The sequence below is a fragment of the Heptranchias perlo genome, chromosome 11 (assembly GCF_035084215.1).
Source record: "Heptranchias perlo isolate sHepPer1 chromosome 11, sHepPer1.hap1, whole genome shotgun sequence".
Classification (NCBI taxonomy): Eukaryota; Metazoa; Chordata; class Chondrichthyes; order Hexanchiformes; family Hexanchidae; genus Heptranchias; species Heptranchias perlo.
The window spans coordinates 60,509,762-60,535,992 of record NC_090335.1 but is presented as its reverse complement, the minus strand read 5'-3'; the positions used below and the strand labels follow the sequence as shown (position 1 = coordinate 60,535,992).

Here is a 26,231-nt window from a genome sequence, read left to right as displayed (position 1 = left end):
TGCTCTTGCATTGAGCCAGCGTGGACTTGCTGGGCCGAATGGTCTCCTTCCATGCTGTAATCTTTCTATGATTCTATGAAATTGGTAGCCACGTTTCAAAAATTACAACAGTGGCTATACTTCAAAAGTATTCCATGGGCTATAAAGCGTTTTGGGGCGTCCTGAGGTTGTGAAAGGCACTATATAAATGCAAGTCTTTCTTTTTTTCCCATGCTCCTTGCAAGTGTGGCTCCATTGTGAGAGCGCAGGACTATGCAATCACCCCTTAAGTTCCTTTCTCTACCTACCCTGAAATAAAATCAAATTGTGCTATTAGTATCCCTGTTCTCCCTGACAGTAGATATTGATCCATCTCCCTTTCCAAGGTGTCAATTGACTCCAGTCGATTACCTTCGATGTGAGTTTGTTGCACGTGTCCACTTTCCAGTGTGAAAACGTTTTTTTTTGTAGTCTTGTTTGAGAGTTGTGAATTCTGTATTTAAATACATCTTAATAAGTCTGAGATTAAAGCGTTCTTCGTGCAGTGAAACACAAACTTGGGCAAATGATAATTTGCACCCCGATCAGCTTGAAATCAGAACATTCTTGAAACAGTAATTACACGGGATAACAGTTTAGGTTACTTAGAAAAAAGTTCACAATAGGGATATTGTGATTTGTAACCGTCCATGCTCAGCTGGTGAAGAGTGGAAACGTTAACTTTTTAATTGTATTTCCTTGATACAGTGAGAGGTGTAGTTTATCCACTGTACTTTTATTTGAATACTAGGCGATCCACCATGGCGTTCATCACAGTTAGTCAGATGCTCAGATCATTACTCTGTATACCAGTGCTGCCCAGTAGAGGGAGTTCCTTTTATACCCCATGCAGGTAACGCAATTCGAGGTTTGCTGGTGGAGCTGTGATTTTGTCCACATTGCTACATTAAGCTACAGGAGCTGAAGCGGAGGGGCAGCAGTGGGACACTGACGGGGTCCTCTTGCTATTTGCATTGTCGCCTAACTTAACTCCAATCAAGCCTGGATATCAGGATGGCTGAGATTGAAGGTCTAGCGGGATTCAGAAACTCTTCCGAGTTGATCAACGGTCAGACTTACGAGTACGAATATGAATATTACGAATTGGATGTTTCATTTGACGGGCTCAAAGCAAACAAGTGTAAGTGTTTCCGTTCAGTCTTCATATCGTTTGATTGACCATGGTCTGATTTTTCACTTTCATACCCATAAGATGCAGAAGACTGTTCTCTGAGTAAGCTTTTCTTTGTATAATAATTTGATTTTCAACCTAGATGAAGGGAATTCTTGAAATCTGTGACGTTCCCAGCAGTCTATAAATTAGCAGACTTTAAGGGTGTCGTGGGGAAGGAAAGGCGAGACATTTAAAGTCAAATGTTACACCTAGAATTTGGAAAATAGTTTTTCTCCCCTTGAACCTTTGCTTTTAAAGTGTTGGGGGATGCAAACCTCAAATGTGATGAAAGGGTGGAATTTGGACCAGCTCTCGGGGTGGGAGCAGAATTTTCTGAAGAACTGACAAATCAGGCGATTTTGCCGACTTGGGATGCTTATGGGTCTTTGCTTTTTTTTCTCAAGTGTTGCTGTTTAATCTCCAGATGTCCTTATTTAAGAAAAAGATTTGGTTGAGGGATAGATTGGGCTAAAAATTGACAGTTCACGGTGAACTTCAGTGTTTTCTGCGGCAACTGAGAAAGTGAAATTCAAAAGTACATACATTTTTTGTTTAGTATTCTTCGCTACTATTTTAAAGCTTTATCGCATCAGCAGGGAATCTAAGCACAGTCTTAATTCTTAGACGAGCCATCTCTAAACAATGTAATACCATATTGGCCTTCAGGAGCAAGTATGCATGACAACAAATACTGCATGTGCTGCCGACTTTTACAGTCCATTTTTTTCAATTTTTATATTGTAAATCTGAACAAATAATGCAATTGTAATGCAAGATTAGATAAAGGATACACCGTCAGCTTCATTTAGTTGGTGGCACTCTCACTGCTGAATCAGAGGTTGTGAGTTCAAATCCCACTCCAAGACTTGAGCAAAGAATCTAGGATGGCACTCCAGTACGGAATGAATGAGAGATTAAACCAAGGCTCCTTCTGCCTGTTCCGGTGGATCAAGTGGACGTTAGCGAACTTATGGTACTGTCTGAAGCAGAGCAGAGACTTCTCCTGATGTTCTGGCCCACTTCACTCCCTTAACCAATACAACTTGGGGATCTTAGATTTGCAAGATAGCTGCTGCATTTACTGACATAACAACATTGCACTTCAAAGTAATTGATTGTATATAAAGCACTTTGAGATGTTAGTGAGTGAAATAATAAGGTACTATATAATTGCAAGTCTTTCAGTTATATTGTCTTGTTATGTTTGTGTGTTGTTCCTGACAGTGCCTTCAACCAACTAGGCCCCACTCTCTGAAATTCCCACTCTACATCTCTCCGCCTCTCTACCTCCCTCTCCTCCTTTAAGACCCTCCTTGAAACCTATTTGTTTGACCAAGCTTTTGATCACCCCTCCTAATGTCTCCATCTTTGACTCAGCATCCACATTTGTCTGATTACGCCTCTGTGCAGTACCTTGGGTTATTTTTCTATGTTTGAAAGGCATTACACAAGTTATTGTTGACAGATTTTTTTTTTGGGGGGGTTGCTAAATACAGACCTATAGAGCTAAACAGTGTCAATTGTGTAAACCAAGCAGAGATTAGTCATGATTCATCAGTGAATGAGATCTACAGTCTGTGAATGGGATTAGATATGTTGCTCATTTACCAAATTAAGAGTTGTAGCTGCTATTGATCAAGCACTGAACAGACGCCGTGCACCTTGGGTGGGAGTTGACACTGACTGGAGACTCATACCAGAGAGCACCAATCATGCATATAATCACTAGTTTCACAGCAGAACTGATGGAGTCCTGGAACTAGGTCACTTGTCATGAATTGTGCATTTTGTAGGGAGACCCAAATCAAACCCAAAAATGTCCCATCACCACCCCCTTTTGCACCATCCCTTTTGTCATTTAATGAGTCCTGCCCTCCACCCTATCACAGACCTTCCCTTTTGTTGTTTTCTCCCCCCTCACCCCTGTTTCCCTGGCTCTGTACTTGCTTATAAATTGCTAAATCCCAATCTGATAAAAGGTCATCGACCTGAAACATTAACTTTGTTTCTCTCTCCACAGATCCTGCCTGACCTGCTGAGTATTTCCAGCATTTTCTGTTTCTATTTAAAAAATGTATACATACCCCTTACTACATTTATCTGTTGACATTTCTTTATGTCTTCACTGCATCAGCTTTGAGTTGTTCTGTCCAATTCCTCTAGATCTGTTCTGCTATTTTCTTGTCAGTATGCTACAGTGGTATAAAATGACATATCAGGGCCAAGTGGTAACAGACTCTGTCACAGGGCTGATTGGTTGCATTACAATCTTATACAATATGCTTCCTCTGAGCAAATAGCTTTGTAAAACTTAACTTACAGTTTTAAACATATTTACCAAAAAAATATTTTTTTTCTGAGCAATTATTTCATTGGTAATACTGTCAATAAATCGATACTGCAAAAAAATTAAGAGGTTAAATTATCCGCACGGGTTCTCCTGATTGTCTACTGTAACTGTTTCCGATGAAGGATATTGAACTGAAAAGCTAACCTGTCTTCTCTATACAGATGCTGACTGACCTGCTGTGCATTTCCAGCATTTGTAGTGTTTCTTTTTTATTTTACATTCTTATTTACAATTGTTTTCTAACTCCTTGGTTTGGAGGCAAACAGCTGGTGCAGAAGCCTAGAAAGAATCATAAAAGAGTGAATCTTCAGTTGTGAACCTGGAAAAGCCTTCTTCCTGACTGCTAAATTTGTCTTTTCTAGCCAAGCAATGGAGTGCATGAAATCAAATCAGTGGAATGCATGAAATGGCAAGAGCAGAGGTCACAGAAACATGAAATGTCACAGAGGTATCAGTGCTCATGAGTGTATCTGAGGAAGGAAGGGTGAAATTTCAACTGGATTCCGCAGGGAATGTGTCAGTGTTGAAGTCAGGTGGTAAAAAGAAATATGGTTGTGAGAATGGATTTTGGCCAACACACTGCGAAATGAGTATACTGAGGTCCACTGACCAAAAATGCTGGTGACCTTGGGGTCTCAAATTACCAAACCAATACAAGCAGGTTGAAATTGCACTGTGCAATATTAGCAGTAATGTGGTAAACTGTTTGTTAGTTATATTGCATTACATAATTTCAAGGCTTAGAGCCAAGTAACACTTACATTTTACCTACCACCAATTCACAGAGTCACTCTTTTCCTCTTTCCCATCATCCCATTGAGTTCACAGAGCCATTCTTCTGCCCCCTCCCATTGAGTTTTTGCAGCCTTCTTTCCCACTCACCCAGCTCATGAAGGCACTCTTATCCATTCTTCCACCCAGTTCATGCAGGCACACCATTCCTTTCCTCCCACATAGCCATCTATTCACAGAAGCACTCATTCCCCCGTCTCCCATTTCGCGGACGCACTCTTTTCTACCCGATTTGTTACTCACCGCCTATCCCGACTCTTTCACTTGGGAATCCAACCCCACTGTGCACAGTTGGAGCGAATTCCTGATCTTGCAAAACTATAGCGTGATCACTTTCAGTACATGCAGCAGAGTTGAATCCCTGAGAAAAGTAACAAGAACAGTGCTGAGTGATGAACTGGGGAGTAGAGGCCACCAGTTTCACAGAAAGATTTCCCACTCTGGATTTAATGGCTTTGTGGTCCACCATTGGAGTAGCCCAGGAACATAATACTCCCTAGTTGTTAACAGATAAAAAAATCCATGACACGATGGATGTTTGCACTTGCGCTGACCTTTTTACTCATTTGTAACCAGAGGAAAAATGCCCCATAAACAAGAAGGAAATTATGATGAAGAGAACATCTTGATGAGTGACATTCTTGGAGAAGTGATAGCAAATCAGACAGTGGAAATAAAAAGAAAAACAATGAATTCTGGAAACCTAAAAATAAAAACAAGAAGTGTTGAAAATGCACACCTGAATCAGCATCCGAAAGAGAAAGATATTAATGCTTTTAGTAGACTTTTGACAAGTGTTATGTCGGCTATTGCTTCCTCTCTTTACATACGAACATACGAATTAAGAGCAGGAGTAGGCCATTCGGCCCTTCGAGCCTGCTCTGCCATTTGATAAGATCATGGCTGATCTGATTGTGACCTCAACCCTACTTTCCCGTCTACCTACTATAACCTTTGACTCCCTTGTTAATTAGGAATCTATCCAACTCAGTCTTAAAAATATTCAATGACCCTGCCTCCACCGCTCTCTGGGGAAGAGAGTTCCACAGACTCACAACCGTCTGACAGAAAAATTTCTCCTCATCTCCATCTTAAATGGGAGACCCCTTATTTTTAAACTGTGGCTCCTATTTCTAGTCTCTCCCACAAGGGAAAACATCCTCTCAGCATCTACCCCTTCTAGTCCCCTCAGGATCTTATATGTTTCAATATGATCACCTCTCATTCTTCTAAACTCCAATGTATACAGGCCCAACTTGTCCAACCTTTCCTCATAAGATAACCCCCTCATCCCAGGGATCAGTTGAGTGAACCTTCTCTGAACCGCCTCCAAAGCAATTATGTCCTTCCTTAAATAAGGAGACCAAAACTGCACACAGTATTCTAGATGTGGCCTCACCAATGCCCTGTACAACTGTAGCAAAATATCTCTACTTTTATATTCCATTCCCCTTGCAATAAATGACAACATTCCATTTGCCTTCCTAATCACTTGCTGTACCTGCATACTAACTTTTTGTGATTCATGTACTAGGACACCCAGATCCCTCTGTACCACAGAGTTCTGCAATCTTTCTCCATTTAAATAATATACTGCTTTTCTATTCCTCCTGCCAAAGTGGACAAGTTCACATTTTCCCACATTATACTCCATCTGCCAAATTTTTGCCCACTCACTTAACCTATTTATATCCCTTTGCAGACTCCTTATGTCCTCTTCACAACTTACTTTCCTACCTCCCTTTGTGTCATCAGCAAATTTAGCAACCTTACATTCGGTCCCTTCATCCAAGTCATTGTTATAGATTGAAAATAGTTGAGGCCCCAGCACTGATCCCTGTGGCACTCCACTCGTTACATCTTGCCAACCTGAAAATGATCCATTTATGCCTTCTCTCTGTTTCCCGTTGGCTAAACAATCCTTTATCCTTGCTAATATGTTACGCCCTTCACCATGAGCTCTTATTTTGTGTAGTAGCCTTTGATGTGGTACCTTGTCAAAAGCCTTCCAGAAATCCAAGTACACCACATCCAAAGGATCCCCTTTATCCACATTGCTTGTTACTCCCTCAAAGAACTGTAATAAATGAGTCAAACACAATTTCCCTTTCACAAAGCCTTGTTGACTATGCCTGATTGCATTGAGATTTTCTAAGTGCCCTGCTATAACCTCCTTAATAATAGATTCTAGCATTTTCCTTATGACAGATGTTAAGCTAACAGGCCTGTAGTTTCCTGCTTTCTGTCTCCCTCCTTTCTTGAATAGAGGAGTTACATTCACTATTTTCCAATCTAATGGGACCCTTCCAGAATCTAGGGAATTTTGGAAAATTAATACCAATGCATCTATTATCTCTGCAGCCACTTCTTTTAAGACCCTAGGATGAAGTTTGTCAGGACCTGGGGACTTGTCAGCTTTTAGTTCTAATATTTTTTTCAGAACCCTTTCCCTGGTGATTGTAATTGTTTTAAGTTCCTCCCCCCCACTTCACAATAATTTCTAGCATGTTATTTGTATCCTCTACAGTGAAGATGGATGCAAAATATCTGTTCCATTCATCCGCTATTTCCTTATTCTCCATTATTAATTCCCCAGACTCACTGTCTAGAGAATCAATGCTCACTTTACTTACTCTTTTCCTTTTTAAATACCTGTAGAAACTCTTACTATCTGTTTTTATATTTTTAACTAGCTTTCTCTCGTACTCTAATTTTTCCCTCCTTATTATTCTTTTAGTCATTCTTTGCTGTTTTTTTATATTCTGACCAATCTTCTGACCTGCCACTTATCTTCATGGAATTGTATGCTTTTTCTTTCAATTTGATACTATCTTTAACTTCCTTAGTTAGCCACGGATGGTACGTCCTTCCCCTAGAGTCTTTCTTTCTCACTGGAATGTATCTTTGCTGAGTGTTATGAAATATCTCATTAAATGTCTGCCACTGCATCCCTACTGACATATCCCTTAACCTAAGTTCGCAGTTCACTTTACCCAGCTCTGTCTTCATGCCCTCATAATTGCCCTTATTTACGTTTAAAACACTAGACTTAGACTTACTCTTCTCTCCCTCAAACTGAATGCAAAATTCAATCGTATTGTGATCACTGGTACCTAGAGGCTCCTTTACAATGAGGTCATTAATTAATCCTGTCTCATTTCACATTACCAGATCTAGAATAGAATGCTGTCTGGTTGGCTCTAGAAGGCACTGCTCTAAGAAACTGTCCTGAAAGCACTCTATGAACTCATCTTCCAGGCTATCTTTGCCAATCAGATTCTTCCAATCTATATGTAGATTAAAATCACCCATGATTATTGCTGTTCCTTTCTCACAAGCCCCCATAATGTCTTGCTGTATACCCTGTCCTACAGTGTGGTTACTGTTAGTGGGCCTATAAACTACTACCACAAGTGACTCCTTGCCTTTACTATTTCTTATCTCTGCCCAAACTGGTTCTACATCTTGGTCTTTAGAACTAAAGGTCATTTCTCTTTATTATACTCATGTCATCCTTAATTAACAGAGCTACCCATCCACCTTTTCCTAGTGTCCTGTCCTTCCGAAATGTCAAGTACCCTTGAATATTCAGGTTCCAGCCTTTGTCATCTTATAAGAACATAAGAACATAAGAAATAGGAGCAGGAGTAGGCCAATCGGCCCCTTGAGCCTGCTCCGCCATTCAATAAGAACATGGCTGATCTGATCCTAACCTCAAATCTAAATTCATGTCCAATTTCCTGCCCGCTCCCCGTAACCCCTAATTCCCTTTACTTCTAGGAAACTGTCTATTTCTGTTTTAAATTTATTTAATGATGTAGCTTCCACAGCTTCCTGGGGCAGCAAATTCCACAGACCTACTACCCTCTGAGTGAAGAAGTTTCTCCTCATCTCAGTTTTGAAAGAGCAGCCCCTTATTCTAAGATTATGCCCCTTAGTTCTAGTTTCACCCATCCTTGGGAACATCCTTACCTCATCCACCCGATCAAGCCACTTCACAATCTTATATGTTTCAATAAGATCGCCTCTCATTCTTCTGAACTCCAATGAGTAGAGTCCCAATCTACTCAACCTCTCCTCATATGTCCGCCCCCTCATCCCCGGGATTAACCGAGTGAACCTTTTATGTACTGCCTCGAGAGCGAGTATGTCTTTTCTTAAGTATGGACACCAAAACTGTATGCAGTATTCCAGGTGCGGTCTCACCAATACCTTATATAACTGCAGCAATACCTCCCCGTTTTTATATTCTATCCCCCGAGCAATAAAAGCCAACATTCCGTTGGCCTTCTTGATCACCTGCTGCACCTGCATACTAACTTTTTGATTTTCTTGCACTAGGACCCCCAGATCCCTTTGTACTGCAGTACTTTCCAGTTTCTTGCCATTAAGATAATAACTTGCTCTCTGATTTTTCCTGCCAAAGTGCATAACCTCACATTTTCCAATATTGTATTGCATCTGCCAAATCTCCGCCCACTCACCCAGCCTGTCTATATCCCCCTGTAGGTTTTTTATGTCATCCTCACTCTCCACTTTCCCTCCCATCTTTGTATCATCTGCAAACTTTGATATGTTACACTCGGTCCCCTCCTCCAAATCGTTAATATAGATTGTAAAGAGTTGGGGACCCAGCACCGACCCCTGCGGAACACCACTGGCTACTGGTTGCCAGTCCGAGAATGAACCATTTATCCCAACTCTCTGCTTCCTGTTAGATAACCAATCCTCCACCCATGCCAGAATATTACCCCCAATCCAGTGATTCTTTATCTTGAGCAATAATCTTTTATGTGGCACCTTGTCGAATGCCTTCTGGAAGTCTAAATACACTACGTCCACTGGTTCCCCTTTATCCACCCTGTACGTTATGTCCTCAAAGAACTCAAGCAAATTTGTCAGACATGACTTCCCCTTCATAAAGCCATGCTGACTTTGTCCTTGCAGCCATGTCTCTGTAATGGCTATCAGATTGTACATATTTATTTCTATTTGAGCTGTCAATTCATCTATTTTGTTACGAATGCTACGCCCATTCAGATACAAAGCCTTCAGTGCTGTCTTTTTACTATTTTTGCAACTTCTAGTCTTATCTGCTGGTGCACTCTTAAGTTTGCATGTTCTGTCCCTTCCTGCCACTCTCTGATTAACATTTCCCTTATTGCTACCTTGCACTCATGCCTTGTTTTCTTTCTTTAGTTTATCACATCTTCCCTTACTTGATCCCTCGCCCCCATTATTTAATTTAAAGCCTTCTCTACCGCCCTAGTTATACAACTCGCCACAACATTGGCCCCAGCACAGTTCAGATGAAGGCCGTCCCAACAGTACAGCTCCCACTTTGCCCAGTACTGGTGCCAGTGCCCCATGAATCGAAACCCATCTCTCCTACACCATTCTTTGAGCCACGAATTGAACTCTCTAATCTTATTTACCCTATGCCAATTTGCTTGTGGCTCAGGTAATAATCCAGAGGTTATTACCTTTTGAGGTTCTGCTTTTCAATTTAGCTCCTAGCTGCTCATACTCCCTAAGCAGAAGCTCTTCCCTTGTCCTATCTATGTTGTTGGTACCTACATGGACTACAACAACTGGATCCTCCCCCTCCTCTCCAGCCCAGAGCAGATGTCCTAAACCCTGGCACCGGGCAGGCAACACAGCCTTCTGGACTCTCACTCTCGGCTGCAGAGAACTGTGTCCATCCCCCTGACTATACTGTCCCCTACTACCACTACATTCCTATTTGAATGGCTTCCTGTACCATGGTGCCACAGTCAGTTTGCTCATCCACCTTGCAGCCCCCGCTTTCATCCGTACAGGCTGCAAACACCTCAAACCTGTTGGATAATTGCAAAGTCTGAGGCTCCTCCACTTTTACCTTCTCGATCCCCTTACCTGTCTCGCTCGCAGTCCCTGATCACTGACCAATTTGGACGACTGCCTCCTGGAACCGAATGTCCAGGTATTTTTCCCCTCCTTGATGTGTCTCAGTAGTTGCTGCTTTGTGATGTGCTTCAGGGGCTAAATAATTGTGGGCTGGCACCATAAAAACCAAATTTGAATTGGACTAAATACATTGAAATTTAAAAATATTCACGCAATCCTTATGATGCTCTATTTTTGATAGTCAGTTATTGTATTGGCAACTCAATTGGTCACACTGACTCTGAAAATTCATGATCAAACCACCATGCCGAGATTATATTGTCTCTTTTCACAAGACAACTTTCAAATTTTAGATACAGACTTGTTCTCAAATGGGCAGCTGTAGGCAGTGATCGCTATAATCTCCCACAAAAGTAAAGCAGTAATTATATTTCTAGTTTATTAAATATAGTCACGTCAAAGTTTAATCTCTTTTATTAATTTCAGATGCTAATGTGCAAACTGCAGTTTTCTTTCCTTGGATGTCAATAACCAATGAAAGGAGAAATACCGATTAGTAGCACTCATATGAGAAACAATAAAAACTAGCTGATAGTGAAGTGATGGGTATGAACCATACCAGAACAGTGGCACCAGGTACTTACATTCTAAACAGAAAATCAAAATATCTAATTGTGTTTCTAACAGAAGATTGTACATTGGCCACTGTTGGTGCACTCAATTTCTAACATTCTCTGGTTCTACACAAGCCAATAAACAGAAATTTTGTTCACACCACCATAGTTGCAGAAGTGGGGGGACCTTCAGAATCTGAGTTATTCAACTTTGATTATTGAATAATGTAATTGGGACAAAGAGCAAAACGATGAGGAATCATTAACACCATGTTTGCTGACTGTGCCTGCAGAAAGATGAGACATGACAAGTGGGGTGGCATTAAAGCTTTTACCTCCCTCCTTTGCAGTTGCTGGCGTGTAACGGCTTTGAAGCTTGCTTCTGGAAACACTTTTGCCATGTCCAGACACTATCAAATCCATTTTCAAGTAGGATTAAAAGTTGTCAATGTAGAGAATTCAAATCCAGATGTCCTAGGACCTACTGGTTTTGAATTAAGTCAACCTGGCATTCCAGAACTACTACAAATGCCTCCTCCCGCCACACACCAAGAACGAGGATACCACAGATAAAAAATAGACAGCCTGCACAAACTAAAAACGTGTGCTAGTTAGCTCAAATTACAATTTGGTTTTGTGCTGACTGCGGAATTGATTTCATCGAGTGTCAATTTTACATATCATTTTCAGTTTGTAATTTAGAGGTGTTTCCTTAACAATAGATACCTGACAATGTATTAAACTACCTCATTACTTCTAAGAGTTGATGGTGCTGTACATCTAATTGTTGTTTTCCCTGCTGTTTCCTCTTCCAGATTCTATTGTAATAGCCTTCTGGGTTGGTCTCGCTGTCTTTATGATATTTCTCTTCATAATTCTTATGTTGATGTCACGTTCCGGCTCAACACCAGCACAGTAAGTAGATATAGTAACCTTTTCATGCAATAACCTCAAGTTTATTGTTTTTAGTTACAGTGATTATTTGATTTACACCACATGTCAGTGCATTTTTCATTTGTGCAATGACACATTTCTAGAATTTCCTGAGTCAACTCCCATTTTATTAAGTCATATTTTTGCCTTGTCAATTTTATGTGGGAGTTGAATGGGATAAAATTAGATTGAAATGTTTTTAAATTACATGCTATCTATCCCCTGATTGCTCAGCTAGTAAAAGCAATGAGTAACTTAGCCAAAAGACCATTGCAAATGGAGTGACTATTGGCAAATTATTTTTTAAAAAGAAAGTTTAGTCACTCAGAGTTTCAGATTCTTCACTTCATAGCCTGCAAATATTTGAAAGGTGGTAAATTGTACAAACACCAAAATCAGTGCTCCGAATCTACCTTTCTGCTAAATTTAACATCCATATCCAGCTTTGTTGCTGTTAAACAGTGGCAGAAAAAAGCCCCCTAAATAATTTAATTTATTACAGCTCATCATTGGCAAATCTGGAAAGCGTCTTGCAACAGGTTCTCCAGATGGTATAGTTCATTAATTTAGCCTGTATTGTTTTACTCTCGTGGGGTCTAGGCAGTGGCTTCAATGAAATGCTCTCAGCCATAATGACATCAGAGGAGGGTTGAAAAATTCCATCCATCAGCTCAACTGAAACAAGATTTCAATGTAGATAAATGTAGTAGTTGACCTGAAACATGAGTATGCAGTGAAAGGACCTTCAGCCAACTGCCACTCCTCCTCTCCTGAATCATTGATTTCTCGCTGGAATATGGTCACATACATGCCAAATGTTCTCCAGTGCCTCATCCCAGTAGCCATTCTTCATGAATGAACCTACTATTTAACTATCACTATTTAAACATGAGGGGCATCACAGTTGAACCCAATCTTGTCTTCGCCCAACATCCCTACATACACGAGTCATTGAAAAGCAATGGGAACCCTGGTTGATTTTCCCCTTGGGTCAGGAAAGTGGAGAGGCAGAGAAGTTTAGGGAGGGAATTCCAAAGCTTGGGAGGTAGATGGCTGAAGGCACTTCTGTCCATGGTGGGGTGAGGGAGTGAGGGATGCCAGATGCCAGAGTCAGAGGAACGCAGAGTTCTCGTAGGATTGTAGGGCCAGAGATGGTTACAGAGATAGGGAGGAGCAAGGTTATGAAGGGATTTAAATATGGGGATGAGAATTTTAAATTAAAGCCATTGGGGGTCCGAAAGCCAAAATAGGTCACCGAGCACAGGGGGATGGATGAATGGGACTTGGTGCGGCATAGGAAACGGCAGCAGAATTTTGCATGAGCTGAAGTTTATTGGGGCTAGAGAATGGGAGACCGGCAGAAGAGATTTGGAATAGTCAAGTCAGGATGTGATAGAGACATAGATGAGGGTTTATGTAGGACTCATGTAGCCTTCATCCAATCAGTCTAGACTGGAACCTAAGTTCTAGGTGTACAGACTAATACATGATGCAACTCAGTCACCCATGCAGTGAAGAGTATCTGATAGCAAAGATGTGATAATTGATCATGTACTGATGACTGGATACTATCAACAAAATTAATTATATACTGGGATTTATGTCAAGGACTTTTGACCATTATTCAAAACAAGTCATTCTAACCTTGTATAGATCACTGGTGAGGCCACGTTGCGTATAACTTCCAACATTCTACTTTCAAAATGAGATTCATGTAATGGACAAGGTTCAAAGAACAGCGATAAGGATGATTCTAGGACTTGTGGCTATAAATTATGAGGAGGGACTCATAAAACCGATATTGTTTTCACTGAAGATGAGAAGCCTGAGAAGAGGAATGGTTCAGATTTTAAAATGCTGACAGCAAGGATATCATAAATATGAACAGACTTTTTAACTTAGGTCTCATCCACTGATTTGTATGGTTTTGGACTGTGTTGAGTCAATTAGCAAAGAAAGGCTGTGAATTTCCTCAGAGCCACTCCTCAGCCACCGTAACTTTGCCGAAGTGCGGCGGAAACCCCAAGGAACTTCACTCTCAAAGAAAAGGCCATGATAATTGGCTGTTTACTGAATGGTCAAATCAATGTGAAGCTATTTTCCTCTGCAGCCTGTCAAACAAGGCTATAATATTCCACCACTGGGCAGATCTATATGCAGAATACAGAAACTGTCAATAGTGACAAGCAGGGCCAAGCTTTCTTCAGGATTCCAATTCTTCTACCTTACTGTCTAGCTAATTTCCTTGCTATAGTACAATTGTACATGATTACCATGATTAGGAGCAGAATAATTGTAAATCAGAGACCTTAAGTACTTTCTGTAATTGAGCAGCAATACATAAATACAATTTGTTATAAAGGTGGATAGGCAACATGACAGTCAATCTTTTTGACAGGAAGACTAATAGATTTCCTGGGTCATTGTTCACAGTGAGTTCTCAGAGGCTGTCCTCAAATATGGGCTGACAAACTACAGATAGGTAGCATCCCTCACACTCAGAATTAGCTTCAGAAAAACCTGCTGGGAGAGACAACTGATCTGGTTAGAGATAAAGTGACTAAATAGCCATTAGTGCTGAACTGTTAACTATTCAGCCGGCGGTACTGAACCTTTACCTACCCCGGCCAGCGGTGCTGAACCTTTACCCACCCCGGCCAGCGGTACTGAACCTTAACCCACCCCGGCCAGCAGTACTGAACCTTTACCCACCTCGGCCAGCAGTACTGAACCTTTACCCACCCCGGCCAGCGGTACTGAACCTTTACCCACCTCGGCCAGCGGTGCTGAACCTTTACCCACCTCGGCCAGCGGTGCTGAACCTTTACCCACCTCGGCCAGCAGTACTGAACCTTTATCCACCTCGGCCAGCGGTGCTGAACCTTTACCCACCCCGGCCAGCGGTACTGAACCTTTACCCACCTCGGCCAGCGGTGCTGAACCTTTACCCACCCCGGCCAGCGGTGCTGAACCTTTACCCACCCCGGCCAGCGGTACTGAACCTTTACCCACCTCAGCCAGGGGTGATGAACCTTTACCCACTCCGGCCAGCAGTACTGAACCTTTACCCACCCCGGCCAGCGGTACTGAACCTTTACCCACCCCGGCCAGCAGTACTGAACCTTTACCCACCTCGGCCAGCAGTACTGAACCTTTACCCACCCCGGCCAGCGGTGCTGAACCTTTACCCACCCCGGCCAGCGGTGCTGAACCTTTACCCACCTCGGCCAGCAGTACTGAACCTTTACCCAGCTCCATGCTGAACCTTGACCCAATTTCTCTTGCAAAGGGATAAATGAATGAGGGTAAAGCTGGCAGTTAAGGAGTGTGTGGCAAGTGGCATGGGAGAGATGAAGCAATTGATTTGGGGGTGTTAAAGTGGAGGAAAGGGTTTTGGGGTTCTGCAAGACAGTTGTGTTTTAAGAGAGCTATGTAGCCATTGTGCAGAATAGGGAGTTGGAGGTGCCTTCAACCAGAGAACAATGTGAATGTCTAGTTATAGAAGTGTTGCTTTAAGAGGGCGAACGGTGTGCTGGTGCCCAGGGGAGCAAGGAAGAGAAGGGAGAGGTGTACAAAGTGTTGCCTTATCTGCCCTGCTGAAGATGTGGAACTTTTGGCAGCACTGTTCTGCATTTCTGGCGGCAATCAGTGCCAGTGCCACCTCTCTCCAGGTGGCATGCGTGATAATTCTGGGTGACTTGCTGGCACCCAAATCCATAAATCTGTTTATCTTGCCTTTAATGCCCCCTCCCTCCACCCCCCACCTCCCAACTGTGCTGCACCAGGAGGTCTTGGAGGTCTGAATGAGTGAAGTTGTGTATTCTTCACCTCCAGCTTGTTACCATGTCCTGTTGCCCTCTACGCACAAATGAGACTTGAATATTCGTGTGAAGATGTATTCAAAATATTGGTAAAACATATAATGCAGTAATTTGAGAGAGAAATGAAAGAGCTAAGTAGTATTCCTGCCTTACCTTCTTGTCACCTAGTGTTTTGTTGAATAGCACAGACTGAACAGTGCAGTTAAAAGGCTCACAGAAGTCTCCAGCTGCTTGCACTACACCTGTTTTACACCAATCCTTCCACCAATGGGCATGCAAATGAGCATACCCAGGAAATTTCCGTGCATTTCCCTCTAGAGACCAGTGGCGGATATAACACTTTTTTTAACAGCAGTGTAAATCACAATGAGGAAATTCTGAGCCACAACCTTGTCACTGCTAAGGTCATGACTTTATCCGGAACCCAGCAGGAACTCAACAGACAAAATACTTTTAATAATAAGATGATACTGATTTGGATGAGGATAATATATCGTTTGTCAGTTCTGCTTATATTTGCCTGCACTGATGGGACATATATTGTGTGTGACATTTAGTTTTGAGGCTTGAAGCCTCTGGCTGTTTCATACATCACCACTCCTTACTGTGTGTCTTCTGCATGACAGAAAACTTACTGAGCAGAAAACCTGTAACTATGACAGCAGGTAAGGTCACAGTAGAGAGGTCGTCAAACTACTTGGGCTGTTACCGTCCTGTGGGCGTGTGCTAGAACCTAGCAGGGTGAAATGGTGATGTTCTCCACCTCTGCTATCAATCTATTCAGCGTTAAGCACCGGGTAATATTTAAAATATGGCAACTTCACACTGCTGTTTTAATACTTGTAATAAAAAAATAACACAATGTCAATGAAGTAAAAGTTGGATGCAATTTAAAAAAAAATCTTAATGAAACTGACATGACGAATGATGATAATTTCAGAGATTCATCATTTTGAGTCTCCTTCAGGCTCATACATGAAGGATGGTCACTTCGATGAAGTGCTGGAAGCCAATTAGTGCTCATGTAACTAGACCCTTGTGTGAGTTAAGGTTTTCAAGAGACGAGAAATTTATGGTGGAAAAAAAAAGATATTTTGTTTTCTAGAAAGGTGTTAGAAGGGGTTACTCCCCTCCCCCATGGCTTTCTTTCACTTTCAATGGGACTTTACTTATCAAATTCTTTCAGCGTGATTTCAATTCAGACACACTTTGAACTCACTATAGAGCTTTGTTTCCTGGAGTCAGAATCTAATACATGGCTCTTCCCCCATCTGGGAACATTTGTGCTGATTGATGAGACAAGAAAAAATCCAAGATTATTTACAGATTATTAAACAGGCTGACAAAATGTGTTTCTTTTAAATAGATGAAATATTTTTAGAAAAAATTATGAATGTGAAGCACACTAGGGTAAATTAAATCTTGCGCAGCATGACTATCTATCAAATGCAGTCAGCTACTTGTAATAATGTGCCTATAGTGGACAATTATATATAACAAGATAAACATGGAGAAGGAAGGCCATTTGGCCCATTTTAGTTCATCCATCCAGAAAGAGTTTACAGTCGTCAAGTTGCAGCATCCAACTATTTCTAAAATAGCTCCAGGGTTTTTGCCTCTACCACTCTATCTACAAGGCCGTTCCATATTTGATCACTCTTTGCATAAAGAAGAATTTCCTGATGTTAGTCCTAAACTTGCCTTTTGCTAATTTGAGCCTATGTTCTCTTGTCCTGCTGTTGCTATTTAATCTGAAGTAATTTACTCAATCTACCTTTTCCATACTATTTAGTATGTATGCAATCACCTCATAGATGCCTCCTTTCACGACTGAAAAGCACTGGTTTCTCCAGTATTTCCTCATACCACAGATATCTGGCTCTAGGCTCTTCTCTGAACAGCAGTTGTGTGTCGGTGACCAGTACTCGAGGTGTAGCCTGACCAGAGCATTGTATACTGTTTAAGCCTGACTTGTACTCTACTCTATTGGTCACAGAGTTCAGCATTCTATTTTGTTTGTTAACTGCAGTGGTTGGACACCTGGTGCCAATGAAACTGTCCCCCAACCTGAGTTCAGTGCCTTCAGGAAAGAAATAGAGAAAATTGGAAGAGAAGGAATAAGAAAAAAGTGAAAGAATTTTGCTTTAATAAATAAGATCTGCAATTTGTACAAACTAGATAAGAATTCTTCAATATTAATATCAAAGAAAGGTTAGCAAATTCTAGATGGAATGACTGAATGGCAATATTAACAGATGTCAAAATATGAAATGTTCGTGTTATTCTGTGGTCCATTTAATCGATTCATTTTTAACGCAGGATATTGTGCTGCATCTATGGTACCTGAGGGTTAAGTAAATTGTTCCTTTAGAAAACTAGCACAGTGAACAAACAGATGGGATAGATGATTGTTGTGTTTTATATAGATCATAAAATGAAGAATTTGATATGTTCATGTCTATGTCAGCAAAACAATATAATCTTGTAATGGTGATAATTAAGATTCTGAACTACATAGAAGCTCCAAAGGAAATTAATTTTTTGGCACAATGGCCCTGAAATTGGATCATGCCACACCCATTTTTCAGGCATGAAACAGGCGCCTATGGGTCCAATATGGCAGGCAACGCGCGTGTGCCCATTCTTTGCCCAAAGTGCACTGCCTGCCATATTGGATTGGGCGCTCCCATAGGCATCCAGAACATGTGCCAGAAGTATTGAAAAAACTCATTAATATTAAACTAATGGTCCTATGCTGAATGTAGGACCTTTGTGTGAAATTAGTCTGCCCCAGTGCCTGACTCGCTAGATGATAAACTCATCTGGAGGGGTGGGGAGACCAGTGCACTTAGCATTTCCTGGTGTATGCCCATCAGCCTTCATCAGTAGTCTGGGCCTTCGAAGTCAATGTCTGAGTCCTTTGCAGCAGGGCTAGAACGCGATCTTGCCCTTTGGCGAGCTGGGACCTGTGCCATCCTGTCCCCCTGCCCTAGCTTCTGGACACTTGTCTCCAGCGATACATCGTGCGAAGAACCCTCCTCTAGGCTACCCTCTACAATACGCTTGGTGCCAGTCTCTGAGCTGCTGCTTGCAGATCGAGTGACACCTCCTCGTCCTGAACTGGCACAGGGGCCATGACATTTTCTGCTTCTGAAATGAAAGACTTTACAGAGTTCAACAGGCAGACGTACCCATTGAAAAGCCACGTTTGACACCGAGGGTGACAATACAAATAGTTTTCACAGTAAATAAAATAGATACAGAAAACTGGTATTCACTGGTATTCAATGCAAGTTCTTTCTTTCTTAAATAATGAGGGAAGAATATGTTAGTAATAATGGGCTCAATTTTACAAAGTGTGGATGTTAAGGATAATAAGGAAGTAGAGAATACTACTCATTTACCATAAAACACGAACATTAAATTTGCAGCTTTTGTAGGCCTAGTGGTACCTACCAATCAAAAATAACACAAAATCATGCATGTTACATAGCATAGCGAGCAGAAACAAGCTACTTAGCCACTGTCAACGAGTCGGACATAACCACATGCCAGGAAAACACCTGTATCAGTTTTAGGGAGAACGTGACATTTTAATTGAAGCATTTATTAAAAGAAGGGATGCATGCGCAGGGCAAACATTGTAACAAATTGTTATCGGCAAGAAGGGATGCTAATGCCAAGTGGGAGTGCCTCAGTGACTTAAAATGAGCTGAAAGAGATGAGACTACTCAAAACAATAGCCTGAGATGCAAGGAAAAAAAGCTGAAATTGGGTTAGCAGTTGTCAACAGCTTAAAGTGGCTATGGCCTTCCAAATGTCCATGATCAGCCAGTCCTCTGATCCTAGTAAGCACATTTATTTTGTGAATGTCCACACCTCTTACATTGTATAAATTTGCTTTGTTGTGAAAAATTATCCACTAAACTATTTAGAGCTTGTTGAATGATTTGTGTTTATATGATTGAGTACCCTTATAAACTATTCCTCAATCATTAATGTTCAATTATGCCTGATAAATAAAATGCATTAGATTATTAATTAATAGCAAACCCTATGAATATCATATCCAGAGAATCATCCATAGCTACAATACTTGAACTGACACAACCTGACCATCATCGTTATGTTGTGATGAGAAGGGGAGCAGATCACTAAGTATCTGAGATTGATACTGTTGATACTAGCTCAATTGCTAAATTTAAATGTGAGATAGATAGCTTTTTGGCAACCAAAGGTATTAAGGGATATGGGCCAAAGGCAGGTATATGGAGTTAGATCACAGATCAGCCATGATCTTATCAAATGGCGGAGCAGGCACGAAGGGCTGAATGGCCTACTCCTGTTCCTATGTTCCTATGTAACATAGCATGAGACAATGAAAGCCATCCAATTGACACGGGCTACTTAGAACCTCCACAGGGCCAGCGCAGAATAGATGAGGTCACTTTCCTTCATCTGGGAAGCCATAGCTAGAATTTCCCTTTCAAACCCCAGGCACCTTGAGACACCTGGAGGAGGAAAGAACCCTGAAGATTTAAGCATTGATAACGTGTTGACCTTGGCTTTGAGGTAGCACTTTCACCTTCTGAGTCAGAAGGCCATGGGTTCAGGCAACACTAAAGAGACTTGAGTATGTAGACTAGGTTGACACTTCGGAGGTATTGTTTTTCTTATTGTTTAACTGAAGCCCCATCTGCCCTCCCAGGTGGATGTAAAAGATCCCATAGCTCTTTTCAAAGAAGAGCAGGGGAGTTCTCCTGGTACCAACATTTATCCCTCAACCAACACCATCAAAAGCAGATCATCTGGTCATGTATCTCGTTGCTGTTTGTGGGACATTGCTCTGCACAAATGGGCTGTTGCATTTCCTATATTATGACAGTGACTACATTTCAAAATAGAACAGTAGTCACTGTTGTAATGCAAACAAATGTGGCAGCCAATTTGCGCACAGAAAGGTCCTAAAAACAGCAATAAGGACACTGGGAGAACTGCCCTGCTCTTTGAATAATGCTGTGGGATATTTCACATCCACTTGAACAGACAGACATTGCCTTGGTTTAATGTCTTATCCAAAAGACAGCACCTTCGACAGTGCAGCACCCCCTCAGTACTGCACTGACACTGACAAATGTGAAATTATCCACTTTGGTAGCAAGAATAGAAAAACAGAATATTTTTTAAAAGGTGAGAGAATAAGAAATGTTGGTAGTCAGAAGGATTTGGGTGTCCTTGTACACAAATCACAGAAAGTTAACTTGCAGGTACAGCAAGCAATTAGCAAGGCAAATGGTATGTAGCCTTTATTGCAAGAGGGTTGGAGTATAAGAGTAAGGAGGTCTTGCTGCAATTATATAGTCATGATGTGGAGATGCCGGTGATGGACTGGGGTTGACAATTGTAAACAATTTTACAACACCAAGTTATAGTCCAGCAATTTTATTTTAAATTCACAAGCTTTCGGAGGCTACCTCCTTCCTCAGGTGAACGATGTGGAAAATCGTTCTCCTGAGGAAGGAGAACATTTTCCACATCGTTCACCTGAGGAAGGAGGTAGCCTCCGAAAGCTTGTGAATTTAAAATAAAATTGCTGGACTATAACTTGGTGTTGTAAAATTGTTTACAATTTGCAATTATATAGGGCACTAGTGAGACCACACCTGGAGTACTGTGTACAGTTTTGGTCTCCTGACCTAAAGAAGGATATACTTGCCTTAGAGACGGTGCAACGAAGGTTCACTAGATTGATTCCTGGGAGGAGAGGGTTGTCCTATGAGAGATTGAGTAGAATGGGCCTATATTCCCTGGAGTTTAGAAGAATGAGAGGTGATCTCATTGAAATGTATAACATTCTGAGAGGGCTTGACAGGGTAGATGCTGAGAGACTGTTTCCCTGGCTGTAGAGTCTAGAATTAGGGGTCATAGTCTCAAGATAAGGGGTCGGCCATTTAGGACTGCGATGAGGAAAAATTTCTTCACTCAGAGGGTTGTGAATCTTTGGAATTCTCTACGCCAGAGGGCTGTGGATGCTCAGTCATTGAGTATATTCAAGACTGAGATCGACAGATTTTTGGACTCTAAGGGAATCAAGGGATATGGGGATAGGGCGGGAAAGTGGAGTTGAGGTAGAAGATCAGCCATGATCTTATTGAAAGGCAGAGCAGGCTTGAGGGGCCGTATGGCCTACTCCTGCTCCTATTTCTTATGTTCTTATGTCCTCAGAAACTTCCTGAAGCACTTCTAAATAATATATATAATGAATTACTTTGAAGTGTTGACATGTACTCATTGGGCTGGGCTTTCCTAAACCCATCACAAGAGAGTTGGGGTGAGACTTCTGCCTCACACCCTGATGCAGCAGTGACCCCAGCCTAGTTTTCTCCTCGGGCCTTGATACTTATGTAGGGCAGGTTCTCTGCTACCAAGAGGTAGCTTGCTGCTGCTGAGGAGGAAGATGCAACATTGTTGTAGGAGGACATCCATTGCAGCACTGGAAGAGGAGGGAGCCCATTTAAAGTGGGTTAAAGATAAAGATTTTAGTGTCTTATGTATTACCCAACAAGCCATTTGGAATGATTATTTGTAGGAGTGGGACTACAAAATCCAGGTTTATTATGACCATTTCCAGGAGCATTTCAGGTCAGTTTGAGTATTTTTCTAGTGGAGTGGAGCTGTTAAGCCTTTAGTTGAAATAGACCATAGTAGCCCTTGGGTTTGATGCTTTAGTGACAGAAAATAATTTGCAGCAAGCAATAAATTGGCCCAAATGCATTTTACAGAGTCCAGCATGGGTTTTTATTTTTACTTCAGTATGAGCTATTCTTGCTATTACCGTATTTATGGCTTTAAAAAGTAGCCGGAATAGAACTATTGCATTAAGAAGCCTAGGGACATTTTTCAGATTTTACAGATAATTAGAGATAATAGTAAAATAGGGAGAGCTGGAGCTTCTGGAAGTGAGCCCATGCGACATGATTCCATGCCACCTCAGGGTCCTAGTTTAGCAAATGCAAGCATAATGACATACCCTGTTCCCTAAACAGATATAGGATACTTCAAAGGGGGATGCTGAGTGCCCCTGTGTTTAAACCTATCTGCATGATAGGAGGTGCTTAAATTTGGAGTGAATCAAAATTTGTAGTAATTCACTGGTAGTAGATTGTTCAGTTCAAACAGTGAATTCATTTATCTACTGATGAATGGAGGCTTCTGTGATTAGATTAAGCTTTTAAAATCTAATGCTCTTGAAACAGTTGAGGCAAGCTCTTGGGCTGTGAATTGGGACATTTTCTTAATTTTCTTTTTTGCTGATTGTTCCCCATCTCTCCTGAAGGCAACAATTCCATTCTGGGATGTTCATGGATGCTGATAACCGACTGATACCTTACCAAATGGCCCATTATTCATGTATGAGCCTTGACACTGAGTCTTAGCAGGGAATTCGGCCACAGGGAGGGATCAATGCCACAATCCTCTCTAGACATATGCATATCCAGCACAGATTATGGGATAAAAATAAAGAGTGGAGATCCTGGTTGATTTTCTCTTCCTTAAAGAAAGAACTTGCTTTTTTTTAGAGCATCTGACCTCTTCAACCACACCTTTTGTCACCTATCCTAACACTTTCCCCAGGTTTAAATGAGTACATTTTAAACAGCTATTCAAAATGCAATTGAATACTAGTTGAGTGAGTTGGAGTCGTAGAGTGATAAAGTTTATAAGCACAATCGAAAATATGCTTGATTTCTTATATTCTTATTAATGGAATTAGAACAGGTTACAGGAGAGATTTCCCTGGATTTGAGTCCAGATACATTGGATTACTTGAGCACAGTGAATATCAGAAAATCGGGCAGGTCACAGCGCATGTCTGAAAAGGACCCTGCCTGATTTTCCTTCATTTTAATTAATGGAAGGAAGATCAGGTGCCCGATTTATCAATATATGTTGAGCTCAGGGGATCCAGTGCACCTTTGGTGCAGACCCAGGAAAATCTCCCCCTATATATCCGAGAACAGAGAATGATGACAATCTAGATTTCTCTCTAATCCTTGAGTGTTTCTCCCCCTATTCTGCAGAATTGACAGTTCGCAAAGAAAATCAGCGAAAAAGTTTAACAAGAACAATCGTGGTCAAGTACAGGGAGAGGATGTGTCGAACTGTGCCATTTCATCACAACTGCCAGCTGACACTGGAAAAGTGGCTAATGTAAATCTCAACAATGAACAGAAGTGCCATGAAGTCTTTGAAGAATCACAGTCACTGTTGAATAGTACTGTAATTCCTGGCAGAGTTATTCCATGATCAGACTATATGAAATCTGTAAGAAAGTTCCAATTCTCAGGAATGGGGAAAACCTGTTATATCACAATATTTAATATTGCAATCAAAATTCATGTTATGATTCATTCCTGTATGTCTTAATAGTTTAAGGGGATTCTTGGAACACTTAATAGGACGCGTTTATGGGTTGAATTTGCGCAAATATGTTTGTATCAAATTCTTTTGTCCACGATCTTAACAAGGCATTAACCCAATTGTTTTTTTAAAATAGCAGAACGAAAAGTTTCATGCAAATGTGCTGATGCATTCATTACCTAATATTAGAAAGCGCAATTTCAACCCATTTGTGGTAACATTATATATTAGTGTCTCTGACATACAGGTTCCAAGTTGTTAACAGAAAATTCCAGGCTTCACACAAGTCACATTTAGCATAAACACACACACATACGAACACATACACACAAACGCACATTTCAAATACTCAGCTCGCAACGTTAATTGTTTTTTATTATTTCATCGACGCAGTAAAAACAAATTTGAAAAAGGGATACCTTTCAGCTTCTCATTGGTATCAATAGGAAGTTGGATTAATACGAAAATGCATCCAAATCCAGCAATCATTTTGTTCCCAAAATATATCTGTTTCCAGAATCCAACTTGGTCCAAACTCTTTGCTTGATCTAAGACCTAGGCAATTCAGAAACACGTGGAGTGTCCAGTGCAAATGGACCAACACATCTGGTTTATCCTCACCGTATTAAGTTTTACATTATTTACCTGGTCTGTCACTTCATTACTGTTTGGTAATTTTTTCTTAAAAAATAAAGCATTTTTGGACTTGGCTTCAGTGAAATATCATGCCTTGCGATGCTGTGACTCAAAGAGGGCTAAATTGGGCCGTTGAGAGCCTGTTGTGTGGGTGCTATGCGGACACCCATGCACCGAAAATGGCGTCCGAGATGTGTGCGCACACTTTCGGCTTGACGTGCGCAGGACGCCATCTTGGTAAAGGTGTGTGCGCACTTAACAACCAGCGGCAGCATGTGGAGTAGGGAGATTATGACGTAAATGAACATGCAATGGTGATTTGAAGCAGCCGACGCCATTTTCGAACACCCTGCTCCAGCCAACGCATGGTCCTAACCTGCACAGCTGAACAGGACTTAAATGGCATGAAGGACCCCCCACCAGCACTATTTAAAGGGATCACGCAGGAGTTACAGGTTAGTTGCTGGATTAGTCATTCTGGCTGCTAGTACAATTGTACGTGGTTTTGAACATTTCTTATACTTGGAGAAAGTTGCAATATTCTATAGAGGGTGGTCTGGCTGGTTTTGCAGTACTGTTAGTGGCATTTAAAATGGTGCACTGAACAATGTCGCTTCCAGACATGGGTGGCCTGCTAGGGCTTTCTCTGGGAATTGAACATTACTGGGAGCATGCAGAGAGGCCATGCAGAGCAGGACAAGCTGCCAGAAGAGGGAAAAGGAGGAGGAGGTGCAGGACACTTAGCAGGAGGGCCTTCAGGGACCAATTCTCTTATCTCAACTTCAGCGATGACCAGTGCATCCGACGGCTGCAGTTCACGAAAGAGGTCGCAAGTGAGATTTGTCAACTGTTGCAGGGACAACTGCAGCCTCAGAGCAGGGCAAGAACAGCATTGCATGTGGCTGTCAAGGTAACAGTGGCGCTAAAATTTTTACAGCTCTGACACCTTTCAGGCTGCTGCTGGCGATATATGCAACATCTCACAGTTTGCAGTGCGCTGCTGTATTAGGGAGGTCACTGAGGATCTGTCGCCACTCGGAAACGGATTCATCACATTCCCTCTTGACAGAGACAAGCAGCATGAGTGAGTACGAGGGTTTGCTCGCATTACTGGCTTCCCCTTGGTGCAGGGTGCCATTGACTGCATACATATTGCCATTCGTGCTCCACATCAGAACTCAGCCATATTCATGAACAGAGAGGGATTCCACTCCCTCAATGTGTAGCTAGTGTGTGACCACACGCAGCATATCATGCAGGTCAATGCCCACTATCCTGGCAGCAGTCATGATTCCTTCATTCTGCGGCAGTCTAATGTGTCACCTATATTTCAACCAGCACGGCAGGTCAAAGGCTGGCTACTGGGTGACGGGGGTTATCCCCTCATGAAGTGGCTCACGACGCCAGTCCACATCACACACACGTGCAGAGCAGGTGTACAATGAGAGCCATGCTGCCACAAGGAACATCATCGAGCACGTCATAGGCGTCCTCAAGTAATGCTTCTGCTGCCTGGGCCACTCTGGAGGAGCCCTACAGTATTCAGCTAAGTGGGTATCAAGACTTGTCATCGTAAACCTCAAGGA

At 41.7% G+C, this 26,231-nt stretch overlaps 1 protein-coding gene across 1 annotated transcript; it reads left to right on the top strand.

Moving 5' to 3' along the window:
* The first annotated feature begins 899 nt into the window (after window positions 1-899).
* Window positions 900-24,713, top strand: LOC137326988 (melanocortin-2 receptor accessory protein 2-like). Its single transcript, XM_067992367.1, has 3 exons — window positions 900-1,159; window positions 11,650-11,749; window positions 23,670-24,713. The coding sequence occupies exons 1-3, from the start codon at window positions 1,033-1,035 to the stop codon at window positions 23,893-23,895; spliced, it is 453 nt and encodes a 150-aa protein (XP_067848468.1). The 5' UTR covers window positions 900-1,032; the 3' UTR covers window positions 23,896-24,713.
* Window positions 24,714-26,231: the final 1,518 nt, after the last annotated feature.

Bases quoted from the DNA above. Each gene is read 5' to 3' on its own strand.
- LOC137326988 (XM_067992367.1), top strand. From the start codon at position 1,033: ATGGCTGAGATTGAAGGTCTAGCGGGATTCAGAAACTCTTCCGAGTTG. The intron at 1,160-11,649 runs GTAAGTGTTTCC...TTCCTCTTCCAG, and splicing joins CGGGCTCAAAGCAAACAAGT to ATTCTATTGTAATAGCCTTC. The intron at 11,750-23,669 runs GTAAGTAGATAT...CCTATTCTGCAG, and splicing joins TCCGGCTCAACACCAGCACA to AATTGACAGTTCGCAAAGAA.